Here is a 14125-nt window from a genome sequence, read left to right as displayed (position 1 = left end):
AAAAACTTCTCCAAAGCCAACTTCATGCTACTCAAGTCAGATGTGACAAATTTCATGACACCCATGCAGACGGGAACTGAAAGTTCAACTGCAGAACCCTACACTAAGGCACTGTATGAGCACATCCACTCATGCACTAATCGTGCCATCCCAAATAGGACCAAAATGCTCTCATCCAAAAAGGAAGCCAATCTGGTGGTCCCCTGCCATAAACAAACTTTACAACAAAAGGAAGAAACTTTTGCAGAAAAGAGGAAAATCCCAGGATGCAAAACTCCTTACTAGCCTCAGTAAGAAACTGAGATGCCTCATAAAATCCTCCAAAGCTAGTTACGAAAATAAAATTGCCAAAGATTCCAAAGACAACCACAAAGCATTCTATAACTATGTCAAGAATCTAAATGGCAATGCTCAGATCTGCTCTGAGCTAAAACAGAATGGCATTAAATATACTGATCCGAAGGATATTGCCAATATCCTGGCAGATCGATTCAGTGCCAACTTCACCCCCCTCTCACCCCCTAAATGGCCAATCTCAATACCGGAAGATTGCCAAATTCCAGTAATAACAGCCACACAGGAACAAAACGCACTCTCTAAAGCCAAGAATACAGCATCCATGGGACCAGATGACATCCCGGGCTGTGTACTACATGAACTACAATATGAACTGGCACCTCACCTAGGTGTCATGTTTAATCATAGCCTCACCTCAGGTTTCATGCCCACTGAGTGGCACAGAGCTACAGTTATCCCAATCCACAAGGGGGATCCACCTTGGATCCCAGAAACTACCGTCCCATCAGTCTGACAAGCCTTATCTGCAAGGCCATGGAGCGTATTATCATGGAACTTATAAACAAAGACATTGGCAACCTTCAAACACTGGACCCCACCCAGTTTGGGTTTGTGAAGGGTCGATCTTGTCTCCTGAACCTGATTGACTTCTTTGAATCAGTCTCCAGAGCCATGGACAAGGGTAAGGTGGTCCACACAGACTATCTAGACCTTGCCAAGGCCTTTGACACCATCCCCCACTCTGGAATCATAGATAAACTTACTAAGTTGGGCATTAATCCCTATGTCACCCAATGGGTTGCTAAATGGCTTACTGATAGAACCCACACTGTAAAAGTAGCCGACTCCAAATCCAGCTCCAGACAAGTGACAAGTGGAGTACCTCAGGGTTCAGTCCTGGGGCCGCTCTTGTTTGGCATCTACTTCTCTGAAGTACAGGTCAACACTAAGGGACTCTGGCTAACAAAGTTTGCAGATAACTGCAAACTGGGAGCCATTACTGAATCTCCAAATGATGTGGATACTCTACAAAAGGGCCTTACAGAAACAGATGCTTGGTGCCAGAGCCATGGGCTCAAGCTCAATGCCAAGAAATGTATTGTTATCCCCTTTGGGAAAAAACATGTATCCATGAATTACCATATAGGTGGCAGTACACTAAACACAGAAAGTGTGATAAGAGACTTAGGGACACAGGTGGACAGTGGTCTCACCTTCGATAACCACATCACCACAAAAGTCAGGAAATCCTTCTATGTGGCACACCTCATCACAAAGGGCTTTTCATCCAGAAAAAAGGAGGTCATTGTCCCACTGTACTCATCCCTCATTAGACCCATTATAGAATACAACGACCCATTTGGTATGTACCTCTCAAGACATCTGCAACAACTGGAAAGGCCTCAGAAATACCTCACTAAAAGAATCACAGGCCTAAAGCAGATGCCCTACGCTGACCGCCTTAAAAAACTCCAGCTATACTCTGTCGCATATCGTCTACTCAGAGGCGATCTCTGCTTAACATACAAGGCCATTTCAAACCCAGAGCTGTTGGACATGCTACACTTAAAGAAATCCCAATCCCTCAGAGCTACACACTCCAGGGATCTAAACCTTGTCAACACAATAAACAAAACATGCTGGAGGGATAGGTTCCTGACCCAGAGACTCTCCAGACTCTGGAATAGATTGCCCATACATGTCAAGCAGAGTGCCTCTTTGGACCTCTTCAAGAGGAACCTTGACGATTGGATGGGAGAAAGGAAATTCACCCCAGGGATCACGTCAGTCGCCCTGCTAGACAGGGGTCCAGGAAAGTAAATAATGTGGGAAGAAATAGCCAGGGAATTGTTATGGCTAGGCTTGTATAGGCCCTAGGGCTGATAGCCTAGTACCAACCTATGAACCTATGAACCTATGAACTGAACACCAGCAGTCTAACAAACTCAGAACTTTAATAACAAAACAAAAAACTTGGAGATAAAAACATTCATGGTTTAGCGCGTTTGTCTTGTATAAAAGACAATATTAGAACCATGAAACAGGAAGTAAAACTGTTTAAAAAAAATTTCATGAAGACAGCCCCCCAAAAACACTCAATCAGGCGACAGGGACCACTAAAGCCCAGGAAAATCTTAAAGAGACAGTAAATGCAGAATAAATAACACTATTTACAACTTGGATGCTCTCATTTTAAGTTGACTGATAATAGAAATGCCATCAGTATTCCCTGGCAAATGTGTGACATTTAATCTAAGTTGCCACATTTCACAGTGCACTAATTTGTTCTTCTAGTCCCTTATGTAGGCAGCTGCTTGCACGTGTTCCAAAATAAAAAACTTAAATCTTTTAAAACCTAGACAGACAGGATAAAGAAAGCCTAGAAAGGCTAGTCTTGCTGTCAACCTTCTGTATACTATAAACATGCTAATATATTCTTTTGTTGAGGGCATTGTTGGTTTTGCCTACATAAAACACTTAGCGTTGGATACAAATCACAATGTATACCACCTTTTTAGAATAGCAATAAAACTTGCCTCCTTTTGCATGTTTCATGATAATGTCCACTAAGGGACCTGTATAATTTTTCTCAATGTAACAACACTTAGTGCATTTCCTACATTTCAGAGACATTGATAGTCTGGAAAGAAGGTCAAGACAAGGTCTCTCCAATAAACTCTAATAAATATTTGATGTTGGGCCTCCTTTTATATATAAATGTGGGCTGGTATTAATCAAATGCCAGGTCCCTTCATCACAGGAATGAACATGCTAGTTCTTGCAAATAATCTGCTCAATATTCTTAACATCCAGGGAATATTGAAGGATCATGCAGTTTTGATCAGTTAATTTATTAATGTCCTTCTGGTTAAACCCAGTAGAATTCACCCAGCCACCCTTTATGATAGCTGCATACCTCTCAGTTCCCTCTTCCCATACCACAGTTTGAACACTGTACAAAAGAGAGATGGGGTATTCTCAGTCTAAAAGCATGTTCTTAAGGACTGAGAATTAATTTAGACAAGTGTCATCATTAGAAGTCAATCTTGAAAGTCTGATAAATTGACTTTTCACAGTTCCTTTCCTTTGGTGGAAAGAATGGCAACTTGTGAAGGACAAAAATGAATTGCTATAGATATTCTTCTTGTATACCCAGGTTTTTAAACAACCGTGACTTGTCCTTTGGATATCGACATCCAAAAAGTTGATCCACTGCACATCAAAATGGCAAGTACACTTCAAAACAGGAAGAAAAAAGGATGGACTGGAAGGTTTATGTCAGTGACTGGTTACTGGTTTGAAAACAGAACTACCTGCACAAGACTGCAGTATTACAACTGGCAATGTTAGGAAAAATCAAAAGTTTTTAGCAAGGCATCCTACTTACAGGAAGAGATTAGAATGTGGTCTGTAATAATGACAAGATGCCAGAGGGCTCAAAAAAGGAAAACATTACTAGAATGTGTAGACTCTTAAGCAAACATATAAAAGTATTTGGGATGGGTTATGTATTAGGAGCCTTATGCTCTCAGGTGGAATTTAATAATTTTTGATAATTACTTTTTAGACATTTGACAAAATGCACTATAGTATTTATGTAGTCCACTGGAGGCTTACATACAGTAATAAATTGAGAAAATTTGGGGACAAATTCATAAAGAAATATAGATTTCTCTGATTTCTGTTTTGTTTCATTTTCCTTGCATTGATAAGCATTTATTGTTTGAAACTTGATCATAACTGCTGATAAGCAAAAATGAATACTATGATAGATTAGGACCACTAGATTACATCTGGCCCATTTCCTATCAGCTGGTAATTCCAAAGTTCTAAATGTGTAACTGTAACCACGTCCTTATGGAAGTCCGGATGGCTCTGTGTCTGACATATGTACTCCTGAACCTTTATACTGCAGCTGCTCTCACCACTTCTGGGAATACATGCACTACCTCCACAGCCAAACTGAAGTTCTCTTCCCAATAAAATATCAGGAATGTAGAAATTAGTACTATTGTTCTGTTCTTTTTGTATTTAAAAGCATTATTATGTATGCAGTAATGCTTTGAGTACAACAATTACTCATTTTAGTTACATGCACTATGTTATATAACGAATGTCATGACAAGACAAAAAGTGGTAATATAATTCCACAACCAACATGCAGCTACCAAGAGATCTTAATATAATTTGTTATTCTTCATGTTCATGCACGTCATTTATAAAAAAATAATCTTTTGCAACATGTAAAAGTCTTCTAAACTAGTAAACAAACAGAAACTCCCAACCCTCATGTTTGTTGCACTTTGTTTTATAACATTACATACATACATTATGTACTAAGAGAGCAAATACGTAAGTTAGCTGAAGACCTGAAATGTGCGAGCAAACTGAGTGAAAAATAAAAGTTATCATGTGCTACTTTTAAATGCAAGTAGAAAATTTTCACTTACGAAGTGACACTCCAACCAGTTGCATTGCTGTTATAAAGAAGACTGACTGGTATGCATCCAAACTCTGTGGCTGTCATGATATAACGGCCTAAAAATGAGGAGACAAATCTGTTTTAAAAGTGTCAAAGAACTGTAATACTATTTATCCTCATTTAGGATATAATGATCCTGAATTCAGTAGTTACAAACAATGCAAATTGTTATTAGAAGAGAGGCTTTGCTCCCTACACAAATATTTTTTTCACTTCTAATCAAACGGAATTTCTGATAATTATTTTGTAGACATTTGACATTTCTTTGCCTAGTTTACAAACCTAGGAGAAAAATACATGCAAACAGTGCAAACACTGTAAGTTAAATAGAAGAGTCTCACATTAATATTGTTTATTTCCTATGTAGTGTTTACACATTTATATGGAGTTCACAGACTGCTGAATTTACAGTCCTTCATGAACGTTTTCATTATGCATGCTATAATTACAAGTATTTTATCTTTGAATTTCTCTTTTAATTTGCTCTTTGCTCTTAGCATTTTAATTATTTTCTGTGCTATGAGTTTGCTTCATTCCTATTCTTTTCGCATCCATACTTCTGTTATTTTGTCTCCCATTTCAATTTGTTTTAATTCCCCCAGTCTTTAGTTAATACTGTTTTGTCCATGTGATTTGTTTATGTTGACACAGTGTGTCATAAAGTCCTCTAAAACCTTCCTTCACTTTTTTCATTTTCTGTTATCCTCCATCTACCCTTGCTCCCAGCTAGAGTACTATTTTTTCTCTATTTGCATTTTCCAGTCATCTTTTATCTCTCTCATTTTCCAAGCTATATAACTTTGTACTCATCTAAAAAGGGCTACATCCAGTAGTATCATGCCTTCTTTGCTGCTCTTCACACAATAACCTCAGTATACATGATGCCACGTATTTCTCATCTCCTTTTTAAAACACCCAACACCAACCTCCATTCCTGAGTCAGTTTCTCATAAACAATGGCTACTTATATTTCTAGAACATATTCACTGTTCCTACTTTTTGTTCTCTACATCTCCAACAGTTTGTGTCTTGTTCCTCTCTTCCTTCTTTAATTTATTTAATGTCCACAATAATCTGTGGATTATTCTCATTTTATCATCCAAATATGGCTCCAAATCTGTTAATCACTTTGCACAGTTGTAAGTCTTCCTCATAGTTCTTCCTCTTCCCTTCTTTTCATTTTCTATACTGTCTTCCTTCAGCTTTTCTTCCCCCTCCCTGTAGACTCTGTCATTTTCTTATATATTATCCCTGAGTCCCTCATGTCTTCATTAATTAATTCTCTGTCCCCTTTCATACAGTTTCTGTGATCATAAACTTCCCACTCCAATATTCATGAAGGATTCTTGATATATTGTGATTTAGTTTTTAAAGCTAATTGCCCTGCCTCCCTTACCCACTTCTGCCTCTTTTATTATTGTTAAACACTTTTTGTTTGTTAACTGTCTTTATTTCTCCAGAACAAAAAAAAATGTATGTATTTGAAAAATAAAAAAAAGAGATGCATTTACATAGATCCATGCCATTTTATTAAAATAATGGCTTTACTGGCTTTCTGTATCATTTATTACTGCTTGTTAGTAGCCTGATTAAATTTATCTGCTATTCTAAGCATCTAAGTTTTGTTTTACCACTTGGGCTTCAGGCAAGTTACTTTACATTTAAGAAGGTTTTTGTGGTCTACACTCTTGTGGACAAACCCTTATCAAAACTCTCTCTTCATAAGTCTGCCCAAGTATTCAGAATAGTATATCTGGACAATTCCCAGCAGTTTCTCCTGCTAGCCTGGTCAACATGGGCATACTGAGACAGTGTAGGAACTGCCTCATGTTTACTGGCAGCCCTCTTCTCCTAGCACATAATTCTTCTACTTGCAAGAAATGCATCTACATCAGTAAGCTGAAATCCATGCTCTTTCATGCCACACTCAGTACTCCTGACAAAGAGAAGTCTGCCAGCACAAACACCACACCACTCAAATCACATAGCCAAGCACAACACACACCCACCTATGCAGAGGTCCTCAACAAAAACTTAACTAAACAGCAGAGACCTCCAAAACACACTTACAAACATTCCACACACAACACCAAACACATCATACACAGCAGACAACACACCAGTGTCCCACAAACACAACCCATAAGGTAAAACAATAAACCAACACAGCCCACAAGGCATAACAATAAGCCAAACATACTAGTCATTGGTGACTCAGTTGTGAGACACACCAATGTCCCTCACACCAGGCTTGAAAAGGAGAGGGTCACGTTCAGTTGTTTGTCTGGTGCCAGAATCTGCCACATCACGCACGCACTTAAGTCTCTCAACAAGTACAAGTATGACACTGTCATTGTCCATGTTGGTGTGAATGACTTGAGATACACCTCCGTGGACTATATGAAGAGAGACATGATTGAGCTCTCAGAGTATGTGTCCCAAGCAGGTATGACCCAAGCCCTAAGCAGCATCCTACCTTCACCAAGAATGATACCACAACACCAGCAAAAAATAATTGACTTCAACAATTGGCTTAGCTTCTGGTGTCATTCCAAGGGGATCCAGTATCTGTCTGCCTAGGATGATATGGTTGACAGGCCTCGATGCTTTGCCAGAGATGTCCTCCATCTGTCACCCCTGGGATTTCGGATCCTGGCCAAGGCTCTTGCCTCCCCCATTGTGCCTTTTTTAGGCAATGTCCCAAAGACAAATTTCCAACATAAACAATCTGTCAAAAAGCAAATTAAAGGTCATGCTGCTCAGTGCTAGGAGCCTTAACCTGAAAATGCACTCAATGGAGGATCTCCTCACACTGGAAGATGCCAACATCTGTGCGGTCATGGAAACTTGGTTCAGGGCTGGGGACAGCACCCCTGCCTTACCAGGTTACAACTCATTCCACACATTCCAACCCCAAAATGAGGTCGGGAAGACTAAGGGTGGTGGAGTCTGTATATTCATTAAGGACAGGCACCTCTCCAGACTGGTTTGCCAGTGCAATGCACTGGAACTACTCAAGGTACAACTGACAGTTGGCAAGACACCCATCCAAGTTATAGCCAGCTATAGACCCCCTCCATGACTCAGGACACCCACTCCTCCTAACTGGATCTACTTGACTCCATCAAGGTACCTCCTAACACCCTGATCCTTGGTGACTTCAACTACCCCACCATAGAGTGGGTGACTTATTCCTGCACTAACGCACTCTCTCGATGATTCCTTGACTTCATCAATTCTAACACACTAGACCAGCTCGTCTCATCCCCCACAAGGTGACATAGCATTCTGGACTTGGTTCTCACCAACATGAGTGACTGCTGCACCACTGCAATAGTATGTTCTTCTCTGGTGAGATCAGATCATTAATCTGTCATATTCAGAGTTTCTATACCACCCAACATCCCCCCAGCTGTAATCAGGCTAAAAAACTTCTCAAAAGCTGACTATAACCTCCTAAGGGAGGGAATCAGTAGCTTCACACCACCACCCCACCCTCAGAGGATGCAGACAACTATGCTGAACAGTACGCCAGTGCAGTATAAAAGCACCTGTACAAGCGCATGAACTCAGCCATACCCAACAGAATTAAAACCTGTCCTCAAGGAACCACAAACCTGTTTGGTGGACATCCTCTATCAACAGGCTTTACAGCAAAAGGAAGAAACTGTTGTCCAAGGGTAAAAAGGAACAAATTCCAAACTGGAAAAACTCCTTCTTTAGCCTCAACAAGCAAATTAGATCACTAGTGTAAACCTCCAAAGCCAATTATGAATTGAAACTAGCCTCTGAAACAAAGGGGAACCACAAAGCCTTCTTCAGTTACATCAGGAACCTCCATGGCAAAGGTCAGGTTTGTTCTGAATTAGTACTTAATGATACCACTTACACTTATCTTGTTGACTGAGCCAACCTGCTAGCAGATAGGTTCAGCACAAACTTCACCCCCCTATCCCCCCAAGGCCCTGTCGACATCCCCGATACTTGTCCCACACCTCACATTTCCATAGATCAAGTGTTAAAGGCCCCACCCAAGGCAAAGAACACAGCTTCCATGGGACCTGAGAGTATCCAGGCTGTATTATGCACCATCTCCAGCAAGAACTAGCTTCGCCATTGAGAACCATATTCAACCACAGCCTAAGTACAGACTTTATTCCAGCAGAGTGGAGAACTGCCATTGTCATCCCTTTGCACAAAGGTGGTGCCACTACTGACCCTGGAAACTATCGGTCCATTAGCTTGACAAGTCTGATTTGTAACGCCATGGACCGTATTATTATGGATCTCATAAACAAGAACATTGGCAGTCTCCAAGCACTTGACCCCACTCAGTTAGGATTTGTCATGGGCAGATCATGCCTGTTGAACCTGGTTGACTTCTTTAAATCTGTCACCAAGGTCCTGGATGAAGAAAGTCAGTACATAGACTTGGCCAAGGCTTTCGACACAATCCCCCACTCGGGCATCACTGAAAAGCAACTTGGTGTAAATCCCAATCTCATCAGGTGGGTGGCCAACTGGCTCACTGACAGGGCCCACAAGGTCAAAATAGTTGCCTCCACCTCTAATAGCAGACCTGTCACTAGTGGTGTTCCCCAGGGATCTGTCCTGGGACCCCTACTATTTGGCATCTACTTCTCAGAGGTCGAGGCAAAGACAAAAGGCCTGTGGCTGACCAAGTCTGCAGATGACTGTAAGTTGGGTGCTGTCATTGACTCCTCAAATGATGTTAACATACTGCAAAATGGTCTCACAGCAACAAACGACTGGTGCCAAAGTCATGGCCCCAAGTTAAATTAAAAAAAATGTATCATCATACCATTCTACAAACACACGGCCCCTACTGATTACCACATCAACAGCAGCCTCCTTAGGACACAACCTGTGGTGATAGACCTGGGTATTCAGGTTGACAACAATCTCACATTCTTCCATCACGTAGTGGCAGTGGTCACAAAAGCCTTTTACTTGGTTCATCTCATATGTAAAGGGATTGCATCCAGAAAAAAGTAGGTTATTACTTCTCTATACTCCTCCATCATTAGACCAATAATTGAGTATAATGACCTGTTTGGTATGCATCTCTCCAAACATCTGCACCAACTGAAAAGGCCACAGAAATATCTCACAAAGAGAATCCATGGCCTCCAACACCTGTCATATGTGGACAGGCTCAAATCACTATCACTCTACTCTGTATTGTACAGATTGCTCAGAGGTGATCTGTGTCTCACCTACAAGGCTATTCTCAGACCCTGCCCTGCCAGAGATGCTACATATCCATAAGTCTAACTCCTCGCGCACCTCTTGCTCAAAAGGCCTGAATCTAATATGTGACATAAACAAAACCTGCTGGAGAGATATGTTTGCCTCCCAGAGGCTGCCCCATCTCTGGAATAGATTTCCCATGCACGTCAAACAGCGTACCCCACTGACCCTCTTTAAACTCAACCTTGATGAGTGGATGGGAAATCACAAATTTGTCCCAGGGGTTCAACCTGTGTCCCTGACTGACAGGGGTGATAGATGCTGACAGAGGTTTCTTTTTTGGGGATAAACTCTTGGCTAGGCTTGTAAGGGTCCCATGGCCATTAGCCTAGTAACCTACTATGATCCTATGATCCTGCTGAAGCCTACTTCTATCAAAAGTGTCTTATTAAAGCCACTATAGTAACAAGCATTTTTTTGTGGAAGATGTTCTACATTGCTACATTAACTAGCCTGTAATAGCAGAAACAGTACAGCAGTATTGTGAAAGTATGGTGATATTATTCACTCAGCTCTTACGTAGGAAAAGCAGTACATTCCACAATATTCCCTTTTACAACTAATTTTACGTAGTTTTTCAATTAATTCTAATTTTGCTTGAGTTATGAACTTTGCTGTAATGTTTTCATGACGATAGGTAATTATTCTTTTATACAGCAAGTGAAAAAACTCATAATTAAATTATTGTACAGCTGTATGTGTCTGTCATAAAATTAATTTATTTAAAAGCTTTCACTGTGTAAGTGGCATGAGCATGTTGCTTGTGGTTCCCCAATGCCTCCCTTAAGATGCTCTCTCTCTCTTCTTGTCCAGTTATTTTACTTTTCAGTCCAGGGAGATGTGTACCTCCTCATAGAAGACTTGTTTATAGTGCCTCTACTTTGCTATCTGCCGCCTTTATTTATTCTGGTTCCCACTGATATATGTCATATCTTCCCCCCAACAGTGCTGTTCTGTACTTGCCCATCTTCTCCATCCCCTCGGAAGGGAGTGCATGTTAAATCAGTGTAGGTCATTTTCCTTCTTTACAGTAATACCTATTGTCTTTGTCTTGACCATTTTTTCACGTGCCATTCATCTATGCATTTTATCTCAGCCCATCTCTTCCCTGGTTTTCATCTCTTACTGTTCTCCATCCATTTGCCCACCTTCACTCAAAATCCCCTCCCTACTCACCCCCCATGTTTCTCCATATTCTGTGTATTCTTTCGATGACTGCCACATCCTCTTTATTTGTGATTCCCAGTGTAACCACATTTTTAGGGTACATACTCCAATAGAAACTAAAGCAGTGCAAGAGGAAAATCTGTGGTGGATCCGGGAGAAGGGAGGATGAATTTTAAGGGACGTGTGAATAATCAAATGTATCAACTAACATTAAATATTCAAAATACTAGGTGAACTTTCCCAACATAATAAACCAGCCAACATTAATAACCAAGGCAATACAAAATAAATAACTAAATGTAAAAATCATCTTACATGCTAAGAAGTTTTCATTGTTGGCTAACAAATTAAATGTATGACTTCATATAATACACCAATTATGCATCATATCATATTATACAATAGCCCCCCCATTAATATTCAAAAACGCGCACGCTGATTGGTCAGCGTGCACGTTGTAAATCAGAGTTATATTAATGGAAAAAGGTCCGGTCGCCCGGACTTTTTCCATTACTATAACTCTTTTTTTTTACAGCAATGGAGAATGCAAGATCTCCATTGCTTCACACTGTCTCACTATGTTAAACGAGTTTAACATAGCGAGACAGCTTTAAAAAAAGCAATGGAGAATCTCCGTTGCTTTATATAAAGCTGTCTCGCTATGTTAAACCCATTTAACATAACGAAACAGTTTTTAAAAAGCAACGGAGATCTTGCTTTCTCCGTTGCTTTTGCCCACAGCTCTGATATACTGCGTAGGCATACGCATGCGCAGTACATCAGAACTGCCGCAGAATACCAGACAGCTGCGGAAGGGCAGCAAGGAGGCATTATACAATGCCATTATTTAAGATAAGTAATCATTTTTTTCTTAAATAATGTCATTGTATAATAGCAATAACCCACTTCTGGGTGTGGGTAATGCTGGATTTACCCATGGTTGGCTTTGTTTGACCACTCGGGCTTCTCCCTTGTGAACAAACCACAGCAACTGTGGGTAAATCCAGCATTACCCACACCCAGGTGTGGGTTATTACTATATTAGTTCATACTACAGGTATAACCTATTGCTTCCCCCCTGTATCTGATTTTCCTGTCATTATACTGACTGAGAACACAGACCTTAGTAATCAGGAACAACATTTTTAAATAATTAAATAGAAAAGCTAACAGCAAGCATTACAGAAGTCTATAAAGGTTGGTATTATAAACTAAACAGAAAAAACAGAGTTTGTATTAACTGCAATTTCTTGCATTATTTAGTAACTGTATTCCTCACTTATCAGAAATATGCATATGTAAAATATATACATAAGTGTATAAAAAAAACTATGGAGGGAAATGATTCATTCAAGTGATGATGTGATTTTTATGTATTGCCAGCATACAGGACACAGCAATATATGATATTACCCACTATCCGAAAGCACCCGCGGTGGTGATTCATTCAAGTGATGATGTGATTTTTTTATGTATTACCAACATAAAGGCCACAGCAATATATGATATTACCCTCTATCCAAAAGCACTTGCGGTGGTGGTGCTGTGGTAGTGTTGTCGCCTCACAGTAAGATGCTGACCGGTTCGACTTTCAGCTAGAGTGCCTTCTGTGTGGATACATGCGTGAATGGGCGTACCTTCGTTGAAGGTTGTGCATCAGGGCTGGCAACTTGGCATGTAAAAATCAACTGCCAATCATTAGTGGACCGGAGTTCCGCTGTGGTGACCCCTAACCGGGAAAAGCCGAAAGACACAACAACAACCCTCTATCCGAAAGCAGGCCTATTTTCTTACTGTATGTCACATTGTGAATAGTTGTCATTGTGATATGCATAGTTTAAAGCTGGTAATGCAGGCCGATTGCTTGCCCAAAAACATTAATAACAAGTTATTGATGTATCACATAATGCTCAAATTCTGCATTAAAAATGCAATGGGCAGAATTTCAGATTATTGGTTCATGTAAAAGAAAAAAAAAAATATATATATATATATATATATATATATATATATATATATATATATATATAAAATTTAACAGAGGAGCAAATATTACAGCTTTTTCACATAAGGTTTCATAACAGAAGTGATAAGAATAATTCTATTTACTTATTTATATAGTAATTTATCTTTGTATCTATTTATGTTTCGTCAACCAGGTTGTTCCATTAATTTGTGGCTTATTTTCAAAGAAGGCCCAATTGATATTTATACTGAGTAAAGTAAATTCTTCAAGTACTTGGGGAAGTTCAAATGCTTACGTGGTAAAACAAAAAGGCAAAAAATGATAACTACATTATAGTTTTGAAATATGTAAACAATTCTGTATTCTGATGACTGAAAGAAAACAAGAGGAAATGAGAACTTCCATCAAAGAGATGAATAGAATGCATGAGAGAATGCCTGAAACAGTCAGGAATGACTATTAAAGAAGGTAGGAATATGGAATTGAATCGAGAGATGTAATGACAGCTGTTGCAACACCTTGACCTTATGCAGAAAATTAGAAAAAAGGGGTTAACGATGACATATATATATATATATATATATATATATATAGATATATATAGATATATATATATATATATATATATATATATATATATATATATATATATATATATACACACACACATACACATATATATATATATATATATATATATATATATATATATATATATATATATATATATATATATATATATATATATATATATGGATAGATAGATATAGATATAGACATGTATTTAGTTATATATGTGTGTTTGGATACAGGACTACTTATTCAATAGTAGTATACTGAAATACATAATTCTAAATGCAAAAATGTAAAAAATGTTAAAATGCTGAAACATTACAATGTTCAACCCTACATACCTTCTAATAGCATACATGCACTACAGA

General features: G+C 39.2%; 1 protein-coding gene across 2 annotated transcripts in view; it reads right to left on the bottom strand.

Annotated features, from left to right (window-relative positions):
• Positions 1–14125, bottom strand: part of LOC122805608 (ependymin-like) — a 114926-nt gene that overhangs the window by 48521 nt on the left and 52280 nt on the right. For both annotated transcript variants that reach the window (XM_044075849.1, XM_044075850.1), the window contains one exon: positions 4749–4836. In XM_044075849.1, coding sequence (XP_043931784.1) covers positions 4749–4836 — 88 coding nt within the window. The remainder of the gene's footprint in view (positions 1–4748; positions 4837–14125) is intronic.

Source organism: Protopterus annectens, chromosome 6.part1 (assembly GCF_019279795.1).
Source record: "Protopterus annectens isolate FY-2018-M chromosome 6.part1, PAN1.0, whole genome shotgun sequence".
Classification (NCBI taxonomy): domain Eukaryota; kingdom Metazoa; phylum Chordata; order Ceratodontiformes; family Protopteridae; genus Protopterus; species Protopterus annectens.
This window is presented reverse-complemented; position numbering and strand designations above follow the sequence as displayed.